This window comes from Eulemur rufifrons, chromosome 30 (genome assembly GCF_041146395.1).
Source record: "Eulemur rufifrons isolate Redbay chromosome 30, OSU_ERuf_1, whole genome shotgun sequence".
NCBI lineage: Eukaryota > Metazoa > Chordata > Mammalia > Primates > Lemuridae > Eulemur > Eulemur rufifrons.
In genome coordinates, this window is record NC_091012.1 from 113,723,583 (window position 1) to 113,745,408 (window position 21,826).

At 32.9% G+C, this 21,826-nt stretch overlaps 1 protein-coding gene across 1 annotated transcript in view; it reads right to left on the reverse strand.

Annotated features, from left to right (window-relative positions):
• CFAP47 (cilia and flagella associated protein 47) overlaps window positions 1–21,826 on the reverse strand; it is a 541,061-nt gene that overhangs the window by 493,756 nt on the left and 25,479 nt on the right. Inside the window, exons 9-15 of the mRNA XM_069464301.1 lie at window positions 13,843–14,032; window positions 12,913–13,126; window positions 10,087–10,239; window positions 9,263–9,449; window positions 9,063–9,159; window positions 4,901–5,117; window positions 4,348–4,589 (exon numbers count right to left, since the gene is read on the reverse strand). Coding sequence (XP_069320402.1) covers window positions 4,348–4,589; window positions 4,901–5,117; window positions 9,063–9,159; window positions 9,263–9,449; window positions 10,087–10,239; window positions 12,913–13,126; window positions 13,843–14,032 — 1,300 coding nt within the window. The remainder of the gene's footprint in view (window positions 1–4,347; window positions 4,590–4,900; window positions 5,118–9,062; window positions 9,160–9,262; window positions 9,450–10,086; window positions 10,240–12,912; window positions 13,127–13,842; window positions 14,033–21,826) is intronic.

Sequence of the window (21,826 nt, forward strand, 5' to 3'; positions counted from 1 at the left end):
ATGATATAACAAATGCATAACAGGAGCAGAAAAGAGGGATAAAATACCTAAATTAGCCCAAGAAAGTAGAGGAAACTTCATTATATGGAGGTGGCACTTGAGTTATGACATGAAGGATGAACAGGAACTCTGCAGAAGGAAAAAGCCTGAAGAAAGTATAAAAGTCAAGTTACAGAATAGGAAAAGAGTGGGGTATGAGGAAGATTATGATGGGAAGTAATTTTAGCAAGGATTCAATGCTACAAATAAAGCCATCTGAATGCCCTGAGAAGAGATTGAAAGCAGTAAAAGAATTATGCATCCACATCTACCGGTCAGCTTGAGGATATTTTTTTCTCTCTAATCAGCATGGTTATCTATTTTTCTTCAGGAATAATGTGCATTATCAGGGGCAGGGGAAGAAAGAAAGTGGATGGTTGTGAAGGAAACCAAAATATTTCTCCCCAAAATATAAGAATTGTTAATTAAAGGCACTGAAAATGCAGGGGAACACTATGCCTCAGTTTCTCTTTGCCTGATGATGGGACATAAATCCTTTCTACTGGAAGATAGCACTTGCTTATTGTCCCAGAGAAGGCACTAGTAGGCACCAGAGGAATCTCAGAACAGATTTTACTATCTTCCAACATTTTCTTGCCTTTTAAATGACTGGAACTCGTTTCTTCTTTGTTTTGCCACTATGACAAGATTTATTGCCCTTTGTTAAAATGCTATCTCAGCAAGGTCCCCAAGCCCCTGCCTTGAGAGAGATACTTTTTGACTGAGGTCTCTCCCATGTGATGGGTACAGCAGGCATCAATAAATTTCTGCTGTTTTTTTCTCTTGTTAGTCTGACTTTTGTTTTCAGGACAGTGTCTCAATTAAATACTTATGAGGGTTGAGAAAAGAAGTTGTATCTTCTCCTCTTCAGCTGGATTGAGCAAGGCTGGGATTGGTAGGAAAAGTATGGCATATGACCAAGGACTGAGAGAACTAAGAAAGAGAGTGACAGTGAACTGACTGAAGATAAGTTCGAGGATTGAGTGACTAGGGGTTTTGGTAAGGGTAAAGACAACAAAGACCAACACAAAACAAAACAAATAGAAGCATGAACAATACCTACAGAAAAAGTCAAAATAGAAGTGAATTCTATCTCAGAAGATATCAATCCACTCTTGCATTCTCCCCTTACAATATCTACTATCCAAACACAAGTACAAAATCTTTCATGCCTCAGAGAGAAAGTACAAGCACAATATAAATTTTAATTTAAAATTAAGACAGGCATATGATTAATTGTATTATCCAGGATGCAAAGCCAATATAGCATTAAAAAACACGGAAAAAACTCACTTTCTATTTATACAAAGAGGCAAGAACAATACAAAATTGAATAATTGTTATATGAATATTCCCAGGAAAAGAATATAAACAAATTTATGTCTGAAATACAAATTATAAATACTTTCTTCAATGTTATATGAAATAGATTTGAGTATTATATTCTTGGTACTATTAAAATAGAAAAAGACCTTAAAAACTCATGGCATTATTCTTACAAACATTTTATTTGGCACAAAAACATTAAGTGTTTGTGCCAAAAACATTAAGTGTTTTTGTGCCTCAGTGATCAGTTTAAAAAAGTAAGAGTCATCATGCATAACCCAAAGAAAATAAAAGTATAATAAATGCCAAAATCTCTCCTATAAAACACAAGAGTTCTGAAGACCATGAAAAGCATAACTGGTGCTCCAGTTTATAATACTGTAATTCCATTTCTCTTTTATATAAATTAAACATCATCATTGCATTTCCATGGCAGCCACAAGGCAAGCCCAGTCCATTCCACATTTGTTAGGATAGAGAAATACAAGGAAAATTATTAATATTAGTGTACCATAATTTTTAGAAACTCTTAGCACAATGTTAGATGGTTGGTCAAAATCTATAGCTGGAATGCTGAAAACATAAATACCACTGTTTGATACCTGTTCAAAATAAATTGAAGAAAGTTTATCTAGAATCTATGAAACGTATAGAAATATGTTCTCTTTCTTCTCTAATTATTCTCTCAGTATTTCTCTAGATTGGGGCAGGACTCAGTATTATCAGTATTACAATTTAAAAATATCTTGGTCAAATAAATCTGTAAAATATTGATGAAAGTAATACCTCATATGTTTAATAAGTTATGATCTAGGATGATGCTAAATCAATCCAGGTTAATAAAAAGATTAAACAGCCATATTAATGATCTCCAACCCTAATGAAGGGTCTGTCCTACTCTTCCACTTGTTAAATTTGTCAACATTTCCATCTATACCTCCACACTAAAATTAAGTGAATTTAATTTAATACTGAAGACTGATATCTTTTTGAGAAGGAGGTCTCTCTCACTATGTTGCCCAGGATGGTCTCGAAATCCTGGGCTCAAGTGATCCTCCTACCTCAGACTCTACAGTAGCTAATGACTACAGGCATGTACCATTGCACCCAGCTTTAAGATTGATTTTATAACACTCCCTATTACAAACACTTGTGGAGTTATATAAAATCCTGATTTGGAGATGACTGATATCCACAGAAAATACACCTAAGGCAAGATTTCTACAAACTAGGACTTCTCTGTGATCTGAAGTATAGTCTATTTAGATACTAAATAAAGAATATTTCCAAATTCGAGTTAAAGAGGGAGGTAGGGAGAAAGAAAGTAGGGAAGAAAGAAAGGAGGGAGGAACATAGAGAAGGTGGGAAGCAGGGAGATAGGGATTGATAATGGGGATGGATGGCAAGATGCATGATAGGCTGTTATTATTCTGTGGACGCTTTCAGGAAAAAGAAAAGTCCAGACAGAATTAGAAAATTGTCATAATCAAACAGCTATCCATTTATCTGGCACCTACTCTTTGCCAGGTATTATAGAAGTTTCCCACATGTTTAATCTTTATAAGATGTATTCTTGTCTCCATTTTACAGATGAGAAACTAGATGCTCATAGATTACTTTACTCAAGTTAAACTAGCTAGCGAGAAGTTAAGACTACTTTTGAAGTCTGGTCTGTCTGACTCCAAAGTTTGTTTTACTTAAGCTGGGCTTCAGCTGGTTATAAAGCACCATGTGAGTCACTGAAGATACAAAGATCTGGATCTTTCCATCTAGCTGGGAAAGCATGACATGCATATAAAACAAAGATACCATATGATCATTCAACTTCTAAGTTGTCATTTTATTTCCTCAAATGATAGCTTGTGTCCTCATGAGGTCCTCGCAGCACATCACAATGATGTTTGCCAAATTTGACAGGCTACTAGATAAGTCATAGTTTAGCAGTTACCAGAATTCATTTTATGACAGGTATATCATGTGGAATTACAGATTCCAGGGAATGGCAGAAACAAGGTAAAGAAGACAGTAACAAATACAGGGCACCATCCAAAATGGTAAATCTGAGATTGTGTTCTATAAATTAAAAAAATTTCTTATTTAAATGACAATTCTAAGTTCTTAAATTTATTAACTAGATTTTATTAGCTGTATTAGATTTTCACTATAAATAATTTCTGGATCCTTGTAAAAGAATTCACACTCAAAAATATAAGCCATTCTGAATCATATCTTATCATCATTATCAAATTAAAACTAAACAAAAATTACTTTATCCATCAACATCTGAGATGGTTCATTTTATTTGTCAACGTGGCCAGGCTGAGGGGATCAGTTGTTTGGTTGAACATCAGTCTAGATGTTGCTGTGAAGGTGTATTTTTAGCTATAACTAACTTTTAAATCAGTAGACTTTTTAACGTAATTGATAAAGATTGTATATATTCAAGGTGTATAGAGTGATGATTTGATATATATATATATATATATATATACTGAATAATTACCACAAACAAATTAATTAACCTTTCATAATGTGGGTAAGCCTCATTCAATAAGTTGGGAGCCTTAAAAGACTGAGGTCCCCAGAGGAATAATGAATTCTGCCTCTAGAATGACTTAGGACTCAAGATTGTACTGTCAATTCTTCCTTGAGTCTTCAGCCTGCCCAACTTGCCCTACAAATTTCAAACTTGCTAGCCCACACAACTATGTGAGCCAGAACCAGTTCTTTAAAATCTTTTCTCTTTCTCTCTCTCTGATATATATATATATATATATATATATATATATATAAAATACAAGAGCCATATTTTCAAATCATATTTATGAATCTAAAAATAAGCGCCCCTGATGACAGCATCTGATTTACTTCTATGCTCTTAGCACCAGTACACAATACACACTCAATAAATGATCAATGCCTGAATACATGAATGCATGAATAAACGAATGTCTAAATCAAACAAACAGAATAAACCATTACCGTTAGCTGGACAAATGGAAAATGCCATCTCTTTTCCAGTGTTTACCAGTTGCCACCCAAATTGGGCAGAACAATTCTGACGATTATATAATCTAATTGTCCCCCGAAAACATGTTTTCACCAAGAAGCCTTGTGGTCTCAATACTAGTTCGTTAGAAGATAGCTCAAGTTTTACTGGTTGGACAACTGCCATTACAAGGATGTGTCCACCGGGTGTGTTGTTCACTGTGAAGGTAAAAGACCTGTAACACAGTAAAAGTATCCAAATTTAACTGATAGCTATTTGTGAATATAGAATTCAATTACATGTAAAAATGAGTATACTATTGATTAATATCTATAATCCTTAGCATGTAATATTTCAAACTAATTCTGAAAGATAATTAGATTACCACTGAAATATGAATCCACAAATCTACAAATTAATGCACATATAGTTTCTTTGTTTTGGGAACAAATATAATATATACTACAATTATTTACACAAATAAATACATATTCCACAAAAGGACACTTAGATTTTAGCAAACAGAAATTTGAAAGCAATTCCTACTTCCAAAATTTTCCAAGCATGGTAGACTCAAATATCACTGAAATGTTAGTATTGCATGTAGGTGGAATCACATATGAAAATTGCTTGGTCTTTTGAAGTTCTTCCAAATTAGTATCTAACTGGATCAAAATATGTATAGGTAGCATATTAATCACATGCAGTAGACGATCACTTGCAGAGTTCACACAAATATTACCAAAGTTAAGGACAGAAGGCCCTGAAAAAAGGAAAAAGTGTTTCATTAAGTTTAATGTTAGCACGTGTTCATTTATTTTTTAAGTTTTCAAAATATATTTTGATCAATCTAGTTATGTAAAAATGACACAGAAAATGTTTACTATACTATAGGAAGTTATTAAGTAAGCATTTTATCTAAATGATCATAATTTAATGTTTGGAGATTATTGGCTAAAATTCAACATAATATATTCTAATTATATAGAAAATTATATGAAAAATATTAAATAGTCATTATAATTTATCTTAGTACCTTAATTTGTAATACTCCAATACCTTCTCTATTCTCATCAATATAATTATTTTATTCACTTACGCAAAATTTACAGAAATTGGTAATTTTCCCATGACTCATTGCTTAAGTTTTCCCTTGCAAATGCCAAAGGTTTTATGTCATGACAATTTTAATAATTATAAGTCTTACCCCACCTATTTAAAAAGTTTAATTTAGCTATAACTGATACAGAATAAACTGAACATAAAATAATTTCATTAATGTCAGCATGCGTGTATGTGTATATATTGTACATACCTGTGAGAATCACCACAATAATGAGTGAACATTCGTCCTCTAAAAAGTTTTCTTGTGCCCCTTTATCTTCCTCCCCTCCTACCATTCTCCATATGATCATTTCCCAGACAACTACTCACCTGCTTTATGTCACTGTAGAATAGCTTGCATTTTCTGGTGTTTTATATGAATGGAACCATATAGCATGTATCATTTTTCTCTGGTTTCTTTCACTCAGTAAATTCCCCAGCAATTCATGCAAGTTGTTGTATGTGTCAGTAGTGCATTCTTTTACATATTAAGTAGTATTCCATTGTATTTGTATATCACAATTATGTTTGTCTATTCACTCATTGATTGACATTTGAATTGTTTCCAGTTATTGACTATTACAATTAGAACTGTTATAAACATTTGTTCACAAGTATTTGCTTGAATATATATATATGCTTTCATTTCTCTTGGATAAATATCTAGGAGTGGAATGGATGGATCGTATGGTAGGCATATGTTTAATGTATAGAAACTACCAAACTTTTAAAAAGTGGGATGTGTAAATGTGTTAATGTGTATAATTTCACATTCCCACTAGCAGTGTATAAGAATTCCAGCTTCTTCACATCTTTAGCAACAATTTAAATGGTCAGGTACTTTTTTTGTTTGTTTGTGTGTTTTAACCTTAGCCATCTAATAAATTTACAGAACTATACCATTATGGTTTTATGCTGTGTTTCCCTAACAACTAAGGCACTTGTGCATTTTTCCATGTGCTTGTTTGCCATTTGTATGCATTCTTTAATGAAATGTTTCTTTAAATCTTTTGCCCATTTTCAAAATTTAGTTACTGCTTTCTTAAATTTGAATTTTAAAAGTTTTATAATACATTTCTTTTATCAAATATATAATTTATAAATATTTTTCCTTAGTCTATGGATTCTATATTTTTTACTCACATGACTACAAAACTCTTATTTTAAAAGGTTGCTGGAAGTGAGGATTCTAGAGCAGCTGATTGAGAAGCATGGTAAATCTTCTTCAAAATCAACAATAAAACTTGACAAAGTTTTCATAAACAACCATTTAAAGACTGTAAATTGACCAAAAGCACACAGCAAATTGAGAAGCATTTATTTGAGAATATCTACAAAATATCATTATGAGCAGTGGGAGACTGTGGAGTTTTAGTTTAGAGTTGCTCCCATTGCCCACACTTAGCTCTGTGGTACAGAAGTGTTACCAGAGGAAGCTGACTTTAATTGGAACAAAGGTAGAAAATTCCATACACAGAGGTGTTGTGAAAATAATAATGATTTCAACAGCAAACATTTAGAGAAGGACAATATTATGACCTCAGGTCTCAATACCGACTGGGGCAAGTTATAGAGAGAGAAGCCAGGAATTTAAGATCCAGATCTAAGAACAAGAGAGATAAAGCAGATCATAAGATCCTATTTATGCCCAGAATAGCTAAAACAATCTTGAAAAATAAAAGTAAATCTGAAGAATTTACACTTATAGATTTTAAAACTCACTATAAAATTATATAATATCAACCAAGACAGTGTAGAACTATAATAAAGACAGACATATAGATCAATGGAACAGAACTTGGAATTTAGAAATAAACTCTGACATATATGATCAATTCATTTCATAATAAAAAAAGTACCAAGGCGATTCAATGATGAAAGATAGTATTTTAACAAATGATGCTGGGACAACTGGATATCCACATACAAAAATATATATAATTAGATCTTTATTTCACACCATAAATAAAAAATTAATTCAAAATGGACTGTATTCTTAAATATAAGATCTAAAATTATAAAAATTTTTAGACAAAAAAATAGGAGAAATTATTTGTGACCCTGGGTTAGGCAAATATTTATTGGGCATGATACCAAAATCATGATCTATAAAAAAGAAAGTTGATAAATTCAATTTCATGTAAATTTAATACTTTTGTGCTTTAAATAATATCATTAAGAAAATGAGAACAAAATCAAGCCATGGACTTAGATGAAATGTTTGAAAATCATATATTTTTAAAAAGAACTTGTATCCAAAATATATAAACAATTCTTGCAACTGTATAGGAAAGCAAATATTCAAATTAAAAATTGGGCAAAAAATTTGAAAGACATTTCTCCAAAGAAGATATATGATTTATTTTTTTTTTTTTTTGAGACAGAGTCTCTCTCTATTGCCCAGGCTAGAGTGAGTGCCGTGGCGTCAGCCTAGCTCACAGCAACCTCAAACTCCTGAGCTCAAGGGATCCTCCTGTCTCAGCCTCCCGAGTAGCTGGGACTACAGGCATGCACCACCATGCCCGGCTAATTTTTTCTATATATATTTTTAGCTGTCCATATATAATTTCTTTCTATTTTTAGTAGAGATGGGGTCTCGCTCTTGCTCAGGCTGGTCTCGAACTCCCGAGCTCAAACGATCCGCCCACCTCGGCCTCCCAGAGTGCTAGGATTACAGGCGTGAGCCACCGTGCCCGGCCAAGATATATGATTTAAATAGACATTTGTCTAAGTAAATACACGAAAATATATTCAACATTTTAATCATTTAGGGAAATGCAAATCAAATCCACAGTGAGTTAACATTTCACACCCTCTGGAATGGCTATATTCAAAAAGACAGAAAATAACAGTGCTGGTGAGAATGTTGGAGAAATTGTAACACTCATACATTGCTGGTGGGATTATAATTTGGTGCAGTTATCTTGAAAAACATTTTGGAAATTTCTTAAAAAGCTTGGTATAAACTTACCATATAACCTAGCAATTTCATTCCTAGAAATCTAACCAAAAGAAATGAAAATGTATGTTTACTCAGAGAATTTTATGTGAATGTTCATAACAGCATTTTTCATAATAGCCTCAAACTGGAAACAACTCGATGTCCATCAACTGATGAATTGATAAACAAAATGTGGTATCTTCATAAAATGACATGCTATTTAGATATGAAAAGAAACAAAATATTGATATATACTACTACATGGATGAAACTCAAAAACATTATGCTAAGTGAAAGAAACAATATATGAGAGACCATATATTGTATCATTCATTTATATGAAATATTCACAATAGGCAAATCTAGATAGAAAGTTGATTAATGGTTGCCTGGGGCAGCAGGTAGCAACAAGGAATAACTGCATACAGGCATGAGGGTGATGGCAGCATTATAAAATTGAATTGTGATGGTTGCTGCATAACTCTAAATTTACTAAAATTCATTCTCTCAACCATACTTAATAAACATGACTACTCAGGACTTGTTACATTTCCAAAGGTGATCCTTGCATATTTTAAACTGATGAATTTCATGGACTATAAATTATACTTTAAGAAATCTTTTTTAAAAAACAAACTGCAGTAGATTTTTTTATATTCTTACCAACAATGACTTGATGAATGTGCTTTGGTGTCAAAATTATGGTGCAATCATTTATTTCTTGGGGTGTGGATGGCTCTGATTTAAGTGTTTCGTGAATCTGTAAAAAAAAATTCCATTTTTCCAAAATTAATCATTCAATATTAGCAAAAGCTATTTTAAGAATTCTCTTGGTATAACCAAATGTAAAATATTGCACATACCTTTCTTCTTAGGGATGCTTTCTCTCTAGATGCTATGTTCCTGGTACTTAGCAATTGATTAGGATTGATCAGACACTCTGCTGAAGAGAGCTCCTCTTCCGCTTCTGCTTCTGAGACTGAGGGTGACTTTAAACCTGATGCTGGCTGTAAGCCTAAATCTATATCATTATGTGAAAACACACCTTCCCTATCAAAATAAGAATAATAATAAGTAATTGAGTCCAAGTCATTTAGAAAATATATCTGTAAATACAAACATTCCCCATGCACATGCTGCTGCCACCTCACTTATATTCACTTAACCAGAACAGTGCACTACTGTGCAGAAAATTGTCCTCTGCTGAGGGTTCCCCTTTCTCAAGCACCTCACCAAGGAAGTTACGCCCATCCCTGCCACACTCAGGGACAGCTCACAGTCAATGACTGATATGGAGCACAAAAGACAAACCCCTTTGGGGCAGTATAATTTGGGCTGAAGAGACCCTGGGCATTAGGTTCAGTGTAAACTTTATTTGAAACACATCCTTCCTCGGCTCTCTTCCCTGCCCTACTCTGCTTTCCTCATTCTGAGAGCACACTCTCCATAAATCACAGGCACTGGATCCCTATCTCAGGATCTGCTTCTGGGTAAACCCATCTAAGACATCTCCAAATCAAAAAGTAACAAAAGACATAAATGTAGTTAAAGTAGTTCAATGTTTTGCTTTTTATCATATGTTAAAATGTCATTTAAATCACTAAAAAGAAACTAAGGAGTAAAGAAAAAATTCTGTCTCTGTAGGCACCATGATCTGTTGTATATTCTTTGAGGAATTGAACTTTACCTCTCTGTTTTTTTCTGCAGGCGTAAACTTCTTAAATATTTAATATATATTGCATAGTAGTAGTTGTGTATTTTCTTTTCCATTTTTTCAAATTCAGTATGTGCAAAATCAGGATCCACATAGTTATATCTTGGAATCTTTGTGAAAATCGTCCTACAATATAATCAATTCATGTTCATATTTACATACATGCATTTATTCAATCATTATTTATTGAGGACCTCCTAGCCAATTTCTATTTCAGATGTTGTGCATAGAATGGAGACAGGACTGATTCTAGTCCTTTGTCTCATACCCGATATTAAGACATTACTACATGTAGAAGTAGAGTAAGACCTAATTTTCTTCTTAATAAGAAAAATACTCCCTCTTCTTCAGGTCATTGGGATGTAATGGCACCCGTCTTAAGGCCGTCCTTGGGAAATTAGGGAGGCAACTTGAACAGTTCTAGATTACAAATGGAACTTAAGAAATTAGATCTGAATATGACTAGTGTTTCCTGAAAGTTAATTATTTTTAGATCATTATGATCAAAATTAGAAAAAATTATATAGAATAATGAATCATTTTATTAAACATGCTACTTCCTTAAAACCTCAGAGCTTATGAAATAATCATCAATAATAAATCTACACAGAGCAAACAATCCAGAAAAGGACCGCAAATTACTTCATATCTCATAGTCACTCAATTGGGTTCATGCTCTTCTTTTTTACTCACCATATATATTCAATACAAAACAAAAAGTGCAATTATTCACACTTCTGGACTTGATCTACCTCAATACTCAGCAAATTTTATTAATCACTGAGATTCTCACCCTCAATAATCAACACATAAGTATGAACCTTTTAGTCACACAAATAAAAATTAATCTAATTTTTCTCTTCATCTTCAATAATTCTTCAATGTGTACAGTAAGACAGCTTTAACTGAGTTAAAGTCTTTAAGAGAGAGAGACAATAAGAAAGAAAAATACTTTGTTATTCAAATAGTTGTTGATATTTAAATTTCCCTTCAGGCTCAGAGATATATCACCAGGTTTAGAACCTAGAAATAATTCCTATATCGAAAGTACTGAGGTCTCTAACAAGGAGAAGGAGAGAGACATGGAAAGGAGTAGTGGATTAAATGCCTAAAGTGGAAGAGAGCTATTAACATATCTAAATCCACATATCTTTATCCACTCCTTAAAGAATAAACATCTAGAAATATCTCTGCAGCTTGGATAAGTGATTTTTTTAAAAAAATATGCGAAGTATAGGGGACAAAAATTACTGTGGAATAAAGCATTTTTCCTCATTTATTCACTCAAAAATATTTACTGAGTGTCTACTATATTCCTGACACTGTTCTAAGCACAGGGCATACTGCAGTAAGCAAAGCTAGACAAAATTTCTTACCTTATTTTCTTCTCAAAAATTGAAAAGGTAAAATGCATTAAAAATAAAATAGCAATTACGATTACCAAGAAGTATACTATAAAATTTATTTCATTACTTAAAGTTACTAGTTGCTAACCAGAAAATAATAAGACTAAATTTTGTCTTACTATTAATGGGGAAAAGAGTTCACTGAGAAAAATAATTATGGTCATGGGATGAATAAGAAATGCTTTGCCTTATTCAAAGAAATTCTGGCATTTTTAGACCATCTAATTAATATAGGCATAGACAGAAACAAAATGTTAATATTAAATTAACACCTCAATATAGAAATATTTATATGAGCTTAAGAAAGAATTGAAAAATATACATAAATAATTGTTTCCAGAAGCCACCTAGGCAGGAAGGGAGGGGATACAATGAGCCACAGGGAAAGATAGACTTTCTTTTTTTATAATATATAACTATTTTAAATGGAGTCTGAGTGATTTTTATGTTTCTGTGTTTTATGGTACTTGTCAAATTTTAAAATAAAGGAAGGCTGATGTTGATAGAATTTGTAAAATAGAGTAAGCTTGACTACAGAAAAACCTAGAATTTTCCTACTGTAAAGAATAAAACAATTATGTGCTAATAAACAAATGGCATTGCAAGAAAATGACTGCAAAAGTAAGTGAGCTTAATGACTCATCAAAGCTAAAGAGACAAGTGCAGAAAGCACAGGGACATTACCAAGTTTAGATAGTCTACCAAGTACCATACAAGTAGGTAGAAAAGATATGTATTTCAGTCTGAAATGTATAAAAATCATTCTTGGGCTCAGGGCCTAGAAAAGGTGTCAGGATGCCTGGTTCACTTCTCACGAACCATTGGTAAGGCAGGAATTTCTCTGAGGTTTAGACAACCCCTTGTGCGGTTTACCACCCCTTACAGTCTTCATTGTAGAGGTTTTAGTTCAGTTTGTGAAAGATTATTGGAAATGTGCCTTTGAGGGAATGAAAGATGATGATGATGATGATGATGATAATGATCATGACACTATGATTGCTTTTCCACAATTTTATATTTTTTTTACTTAGATAAATTCAAGTTCCCAACCATACTTAATAAACATGACTACTCTGAGGACTTGTTACATTTCCAAAGGCAATTATTTCTATCATTCTTCTATACTTGTCAGCAGCATATTTTAAGAAGCATTTTGTATACCATTCACTTCCTGGCAATGACACAGTAGAGGTAATGAGAGGATAGATAAAACAAATACAGTGAGTGGCATTCAACAACCATCTCATTCCATGTAAAAAAAAAATGAGAAAAGAAACTTTTATTATTATTTGTATCATCATTAATTTTATATTGCAGAATCTCAACAGACCACTGCATAATATGTTGGTCATTATGTTTTTCAAAACTTCAAGTTTTTAATATTGAATGTTACCTGAAATGTTTATCAGGGTCTCCAGACCTGATACTTGCAGCTCGGTCATTGGGAAAGGCTATCAGCGCATCCTTCACTGACTCTTTATTTGAGCGATGATCATGAATGTATGTCTTCGCTGATTGAAGCATTGCTACAGGTGCAGAGTCCTTGTATTTTGTCAAGTCTTTGGCCACAAACTGTCCCGTGGGATTAGTGACCAAAGGGGATATACCTTTACAGAATTGAATATTAAGTTTATATATGGTATTTTCAATTTTAGCTTTCCGAGCAATATGCATGAACTAATTAATGCACTAAGTAATTGGTTCTGACTTAAATGTTAAACCCCTAAACAAACATATTCAGAAAATACAAATAATTCATTAATAAAGAGACCTACACAAAACAATTTAGCAAAATAATGCATGCATAAATAATAAAAATACATGCATAAAAAATAAAACATTATAAGTTGAAGAATTTAGGTTACCCATATGAAATTAATTTTAATTTTTATAAGTTAAAGACAGTTGAATATCGGCAGTTTCATATGGTTTAATGTATAAAAGATAATAGAGGATTAGATGAAACAGTAGCAACAAGAAAATCCATGGAGTGGTCAAAACCAGTTTATATTATAGGCTCAAAAAAGTAAAAAGAATAAAATATAAAGAGCATTAAAATATTCGATAAACTGTATAGATCATTAAATGAGTGCTATTCAAAGTGTGATCCTCAGAAAGGCAGGCCTGCTTAATTATTATTGCTGGGATATAGACCAGTAATATGTATTTTAACAGGCCTTTCAGGTGATTTTGATGCATGTTAAAAGATGAAAACCACTGGATAAGACCACATTTGATATATATAACTAATCAATTAGTACACTAAGATAATTCTACATTAACAAAAATATCAAAATGAGGTGAACATCACACAGTAGCATACCAGGATTAATTTTCATCACAACTCTTTTGTTGGCTGTTTTGCAGATGCTGCTGAAATCTAAATATATGTGATGAAAAGGCTTCATCGATGAAGACAGCAAATTTTCATCTGCCACTAAACCAATAATCTCTAACAACTGCTTCACTTTAAATACTCCAATTTGACGTGGAATAAATGAAAATATTAAACTCTAAAATAAGAATAGGAAAAGTAGGCAATATTATATTGTTAGGAAAAAATGAAAGAAAATTCCAAAAAAAAAAACAGTTCATAAAATTTCAAGGAAAGCTAGTTCATAATGGTGATATGGAAGTACATTAGAAACATACAGCATTGACAAACATCTATAATACTTATTATGGGAAATTATTTAAGAAAAATTAAGAAAATAGTACCAAAGCACTTTCAGAATGGCAGATTAAGGACCTCCAAAAAATCTACTTCTCCACAAAAGGAAAGAGAACACTGGCTAAAAATTGTCAAAATGAACTTTCTCAGATATCTGGAAATTGCCTAAAGGCTAACAAAAATCCAAGGAGGTATTTTACTTTCTTTGCTATTGTGAAGGGTACTGAGTCTTTGATTTGGTTCTCAGTTTGACTGCTGTTGGTGTATAGGAATGCTACTGATTTCTGTACATTGATTTTGTAATCTGAGACTTTGCTGAATTTGTTTATCAATTCCAGTAGTCTCATGGCAGAATCTTTGGGGTTTTCTAGGTATAAAATCATATTGTCAACAAAGAGCAATAGTTTGACCTCTTCTGCCCCCATATGGATGCCCTGGATTTCCTTCTTTTGTCTGATTGCTCTGGCTAGGACTTCCAGCACTAAGCGAACAGAAGTGGTGATACAGGGCAGCCTCGTCTCGTTCCAGTTCTAAGTGGGAATGCTTTCAATTTTTCCCCATTCACTATGATGTTGGCTGTGGGTTTGTCATATATGGCTTTTATCATGTTTACATAAGTCCCATCTATGCCTATTTTGTTAAGTGCATGTGCACATATAGTAGTAACATTCATCGGGTGTCAGGCAGGTGGGAGAGGGGAGGAGGAAATGGGTATATTCACACCTAATGGATACGGTGCACACTGTCTGGGGGATGGACATGCTTGAAGCTCTGACTTGGGGGGGCCAAAGACAATATATGTAACCTAAATATTTTTACTCCCATAATATGCTGAAATAAAAAAATGTTAATACAAATAAAACATGCATAACATTATCAAATAGAGAATATAAAAGTTGAAAACCTCTTTGGTGAATTTTTCCCATATATACTGAAAATATGAAATGTGATTTTTAATTCATTAAGGTTTCTAAAAGTGGGTTTTTTTTTTCAAGAAAGAAGTTCTTTCCCAGGCCTACAAGCAGAGGAGGGCAGAACTCACTACTCTACTACTGTACAGATCTTCGCAACCTGGGATCTCAGTTTGGATGGCTGCCCTTATAATGAACAACATAGAGTTTCTATACTTTCCTTTAATTCCAGAAACAGAAAATATTAATGGGTCTCTTGGGAAAAGAGCATTCATGTTTTCTGCAAATTGAGCACCTCTCCAATGGACCAAGTTACTGGGTCATTGATTACCAATCAGTCAAAGGCTCCACAATCACAGTGCCTGATGGCAGCAAAAAGAAAATCCATTAAATGAAGAATTTGATAAAGATCACATGTCTCATGCCATCTGGGAACTTTATATTGACTCAGATTTCTAGAATTAAACTGCTAATTTGCTCATCTAAAGACTAGATGGATAGAATTATATAGATTTTACTACAAGAGTAATAAGAACTGTCTTGGTTGAAAGAAAAGGAAATTTTTTAAATGATATTCCATGCTAAACTGTAAAAAACTCTGAAGGAAGAAGGTTAGGCTCATGGCTCAGATATGAGCATTAGCCTGAAATCTAAGCATGTAAGCAGAAGCTTAATCAACCAACAAGAATTATACTGTTGAAGATTATTCTGAACCTTAAATACCAATCGCTGATTATAGAAATCTCTTCTATTTACCTAAGAATGGCAATTCTGCTTTTGATATAACAAGTTGAGTGCAAAGTCAACTAAACTGACTTTTTAAAACTCTTTGATAATACAGGTTTAAAATATCATTCAAAAAAAGATTTGATAAAGTTTTAATGCCCTAACTTTATTGTTCTTAGGTAAGTAATTTAGGGGAATAATATTTTTGTAACAAATTAGACGTAACTATTGAAGAAAAGAACAGTGATATATCTGTCTCAGTGATATAAGTAATAAAATCAGGAGGGCCCGAATTTTAATCTGGATCAATATTGCCTTCCTTTTTTGCTTAGGAAAAATGAATTATGGCTAAACATCCAAACTAAATCTGCTTCTATAAAAAAAATCCAGGGAGTGTTTATTTAAGGAAAAATGTCTGAATCTCTGAAAGAACAGAAGGCTTTTTGGCATTTTTACTTGCTATAATCCCATTCTCCTAAATCCAGCTTTGTGGTCTCCCTGAAAAACAACAGTCTTGCCACTGTGCTAGCTGTGAAAATCATTAGCCTAGAAGCCAATGGAGGGAGAAAAACATGGGTTTGAAATTCTCCAAAACCCTCAGCCCCAGGAAATTGTACCTATTTGTTCTGCCTGGCAGCTAGGTAAAAAGCCTGTTATGAGGACATCTCTTTATATGACATGATTCAGAGCTCACATGTGTGAACAACCTTTTTCTTAGGGTTTTGTAAAAAAATATATATATATTCACACACACAGACACACATACACATACACACACACACATATATGTATCAGCATATATATATATATATATACACACACATAATATTTCAGCAACAATTGTTAAACATCACAGTAAGCTGAGGTGGCATTATCATTTAAGGCTAAAAAGAGGCTAATCATAAATAAATAAAATAAGAAAAATAAACAACTTGAGAATGAAATATTCATATGGTATATAAAAAGCTTTGACATCTTCCTGGGAACCTAGATTACCACACGCATCTCCAGAACAGTGTATACACCCAGGAAAGACTTAAGAAACCTCTAATATCTGACCTCTGGCTGACTGTGAGGCTCTTTACAAAGAGCAACTGAAGGCTGGAAAGGGTTACAAACTACCTGACAGAACATTAAAGACATGCCCAAATACTTACATAGAGGTTCTTAAGAGAACCTCTGTCCTATCATTAGCTGAACACTAAATTGAGTACAGACTTTATTGGCTATGCACAATAAAGAAAACAATCTTTGCAGAATTACTCTAAAAAGTCAATAAATAAACAAAATAAAAATAAACAATAATAAATAGTAGAGTGAGCTTATTTCCATAGTTGCCAAATTATATAATTTAAAATGCCTAGTTTTCAACAAAAGCAATTATAAGACACCCAAATAATCAGGAAAGCATGGCTAATACATAGGAAAAATGCAGTCAATAGAAAATTCCCCTGATGAAACCCAAATGTTCAACTTATTAGACAAAGATGATAAGTCAACTATTGTAAATATGTTCAAACAACTAATGGAAAATAGGTCTAAAGAACTAAAGGAGGCCGGGCGCGGTGGCTCACGCCTGTAATCCTAGCACTCTGGGAGGCCGAGGTGGGCGGATCGTTTGAGCTCAGGAGTTCGAGACCAGCCTGAGCAAGAGCGAGACCCCATCTCTACTAAAAATAGAAAGAAATTATATGGACGGCTAAAAATATATATAGAAAAAATTAGCCGGGCATGGTGGCGCATGCCTGTAGTCCCAGCTACTCGGGAGGCTGAGACAGGAGGATCGCTTGAGCTCAGGAGTTTGAGGTTGCTGTGAGCTAGGCTGACGCCACGGCACTCACTCTAGCCTGGGCAACAGAGTGAGACTCTGTCTCAAAAAAAAAAAAAAAAAAAAAAAAAGAACTAAAGGAAGTATATGAACAATGCCTCACAAAATAGACAATATCAATAAAGTATATAAGTTATATTTAAAAACCAAATGTTCTGGAGCTGAAGAGTGCATTAACAAATTAAAAATTCACTAGGGACTAAACAACAGATTTGAACTAGCAAAAGAAATAATCAATGAAGTTTTAAGGCAAGATATTTGAAATTATTCAGACTAAAGAAGAGAAATAAGGATAAAGAACAGAGTCTCAGAGATTTTTAAGAAACCATCAAGCACGGTAACATATATATGATGGGAGTCTTAAAAGAAGACAAGAGGAAGAGCAGGGCAGGAAGAATATTTAAATAAATAATGGATCAAAGTTCAAACATTTGATGAAAAAAATTAATGTGCATATCAAAGAAGCTCAACAAAACCCAAGCAGGATAAATCAAAGGGATCTAGACCTAGACATGTAAAAGTCAAACTATCAAAAACCAATGATGAAGAGAGACTCTTGAAGACAGCAAGAAAAAAGTTACTTATCACATACAAGGCATCCTGAAAAGATGAACAGCTAACTTCTTATTAGGAACATTGGAGGCAATGAGGCAGTAGGAAGACATTCAAATACTGAAGGAAAAAAACTGTCAACTCCAAATTCTATAGCTAGCAAAACTGAAGTATAAATTAAGACATTTCCAGATAAATATAAATGGAGAGACTGTGTCACTAGTAGACTTGCATTCAAATAATACTAAAGGGAATTCTTCAAAATGAAATAAAAGGACAGTTGATAGTAACTCAAATTCAGACAAATAAATTAAGAGCACAGGTAAAGGTAACTACTTACATAGATAAATATAAAAGACAGTATAAATGTATTTTTGTTGGCAATGCTTTCTTCTCCTATCTGATTTAAAAAACAATGTGTAAATAAATAATTATTAAAAACTGTTGGTGAGCTTTTAAAGAATAAGCATATATAATTTGTATGACAATAATAACACAAAGAAGGAACAAGGAACAGAGTTATATTGAAGCAGAGATTTGTATACTATAAAAATTAAGTTGATATTAATCTGAACTAGACCCTCTTAAGCAAAGATGTTAAATGTAAAAACCAGGGCAACCACTAGAAAAGTAAATATTTAAAAAATTTAGTAAAAGAAATAATGAAGGAACTAAATGTTATATTACAAAATATCTACCTAACACAAAATAAAGCAGCAATGGAATAATAGAGAACAAGGAGGATATAAGAGTTATAGAAAAAATTGAAAAATAAGCAGATGTAATTCTTACATCACTGGTAGTTACATTAAATATAAATAAAGTTTTTTTACATTTCTTTCCCCCAGCTTTATTATAGTATAATTAACAAATAAAAATTGTACATATTGGCCGGGCGCGGTGGCTCACGCCTGTAATCCTAGCACTCTGAGAGGCCGAGGCAGGTGGATCGCTCAAGGTCAGGAGTTCGAGACCAGCCTGAGCAAGAGCGAGACCCCATCTCTACTAAAAATAGAAAGAAATTATATGGACAACTAAAAAAATATATATAGAAAAATTAGCCGGGCATAGTGGCGCATGCCTGTAGTCCCAGCTACTTGGGAGGCTGAGGCAGGAGGATTGCTTGAGCCCAGGAGTTTGAGGTTGCTGTGAGCTAGGCTGACGCCACGGCACTCACTCTAGCCTGGGCAACAAAGTGAGACTCTGTCTCAAAAAAAAAAAAAATTGTACATATTTATAGTGTATATGATATTTTGATATATGCATAATTTTGAAATTATTAAATCAAGCTAATCAACATATCTTGTTTTTGTGTGGTGCGATCATTTAAGATCTGCCTTCTTAGCAATTGTCAATTATACTTTATGATTAATTATAGTCAGCATGCTGTATACTACTAGATTTCCAGAACTTATTCATCCTAAATGAAACTTTGTACTCTTTGTCTAACATTTCCCATTCACCACCCCATACCCGTGCAACCACAATTCTACTCTCTGCTTGTATGAGTTCAACTTTGTTAGATTCTACATATAAGTGACGTCACACAGTTTTTCTCCTTCTGTACATGACTTATTTCACTTAGCATAACATCCTCCAAGTTCATCCATGTTGTTGCAAACGACAGAATTTCCCCTTCTTTTAAGGCTGAATAGTGTGTGTGTATGTGTGTTTATTAATATATATATATATATCACATTTTCTTTAAAGAAAATGAAGTTGGTTGCCAGAGTGAGCAAACTACACAACCTATATATTGTCCACAAGAGGCATACATCATAGACAAAGACACAAATAGGTTGAAAGTAAAAGGATGACAAAAAGAGATGTTATGTAAACAATACTCAAAAGAAAGCTGGGTTGCTTACACTAATATAAGACAAATGGACATTAATACAAAAACTGTTACAATAAACAAAGTACATTTTATAAAGATACAATAATCAAGACATCAGGAATGCATAATTATAAACATATAAGTACCTAATGACAAAGCCCCAAAATACATGAAAAAATTGACAGAAGTGGAGGGAAAAATAGACAATTCAACTATAACAGTTGGAGACTCTGATATTCCACTATAAATAATGATTAGGAAAACTAGGTATATGATTAACAAGGAAATAGAGACTTGGGAAAACATTATAAAGCAAGTAGACCAAAAATGCTCCACTACCAACTTTACATCAGTACAAAGGAGTATAAGGGAATATGATCAACAATTGTATGTAAACAAATTGGATAACCTAAATGATATGGGCAAATTTTTAGAGTGACACAAACTACTGAAACTGACCCAAGAAGAAATAGAAAATCCAAATAACCCTTCAACAAGAGATTGAATTAGTACTAAAAAAATTTCTAATAATGAAAGCCCAGAACCAAATGGCTTTGGTGGGGAGTTCTACCAACCACTTAAGGAAGAATTAGTGCACCAAAACTTCACAAGCAATTCCAAAAATTAAAGAGGAGAAAGAGCACTTCTCAATTCATTCTATGGCACCAGTTTTACTTTGATCTCAAAATCAAAAACATTTCAAGAAAATAAAACTGCAGTCCTATGTCCCTTATGAATACATATGCATAAATCCTCAACAAAATACTATCAAACTGAATCCAGCAACATATAGAAAGGATTATACACTATGTTCAAGTATGATTTATCCCAGGTTTAACATCTGAATATCAATTAATGTAATATACCATCTGAATAGAATAAAAGACAAAACCACATTATTATCTTAATAGACACAGAAAAAGTAGTTGACAAAATACAACACACTTTCATAATAAAAACATGTGACAAACTAGGAATAAAAGGGAACTTATTGAAGTTTATAAAGGCAATCTATGAAAAACCTACAGCTAACATCATACTTACTAATGAAAGATTAAATGCTTTCCCCTTAAATTAGGAACAAGACATGATATCCTCTTTTGCCACTTCTATTTGACATTGTACTGGAAGTTGTAGTTAGGGCAATTAGATAAGAAAATAAATAAGTAAAATGAATCCACTTTGGAAAGAAAGATGTAAAATGACTACTATCCACAGATGACATGGTCTTGTACCTCAAAGAATCCACCAAAAAACTACCAGAACTGATAAATGAGTTCAGCAAGTTTGCAGGAATCAAGGTCAGTATGCAAAAAACAACTGTATTTATATACATTAGCAATGAATAATCCAAAAATAAAATTAAGAACTCAATTTTATGTATATAATATCAAAAATAATAAAATATATAGAAATGAATTTTAAAAAGAATTATAAAACTTCTACACTGAAAATTACAAACATCATTGAAAGGCATTAAAGAAAACATAAATAAGTGGAAAGACACCCTATCTTTATGAATCACAAGATTTAATATTGGTAAGATGGAAATATTGCCTAAATAGATTTACAAATTCAACACAATTCCTTTCAAAATCCAAGCTGCCATTTTTTTTTTTTGCAGAAATTGGCAAGCTAATGCTATAATTCATATGGATTTGCAAGGATCTCAAATTAGCCGAAAATATTCTTTAAAAAGAACAAATTTAGAGGGCTTACATTTCCCAATTAAAAAAAAACACTACAAAGCTGCAGTAATAAATATATTTGGTACCATGATAG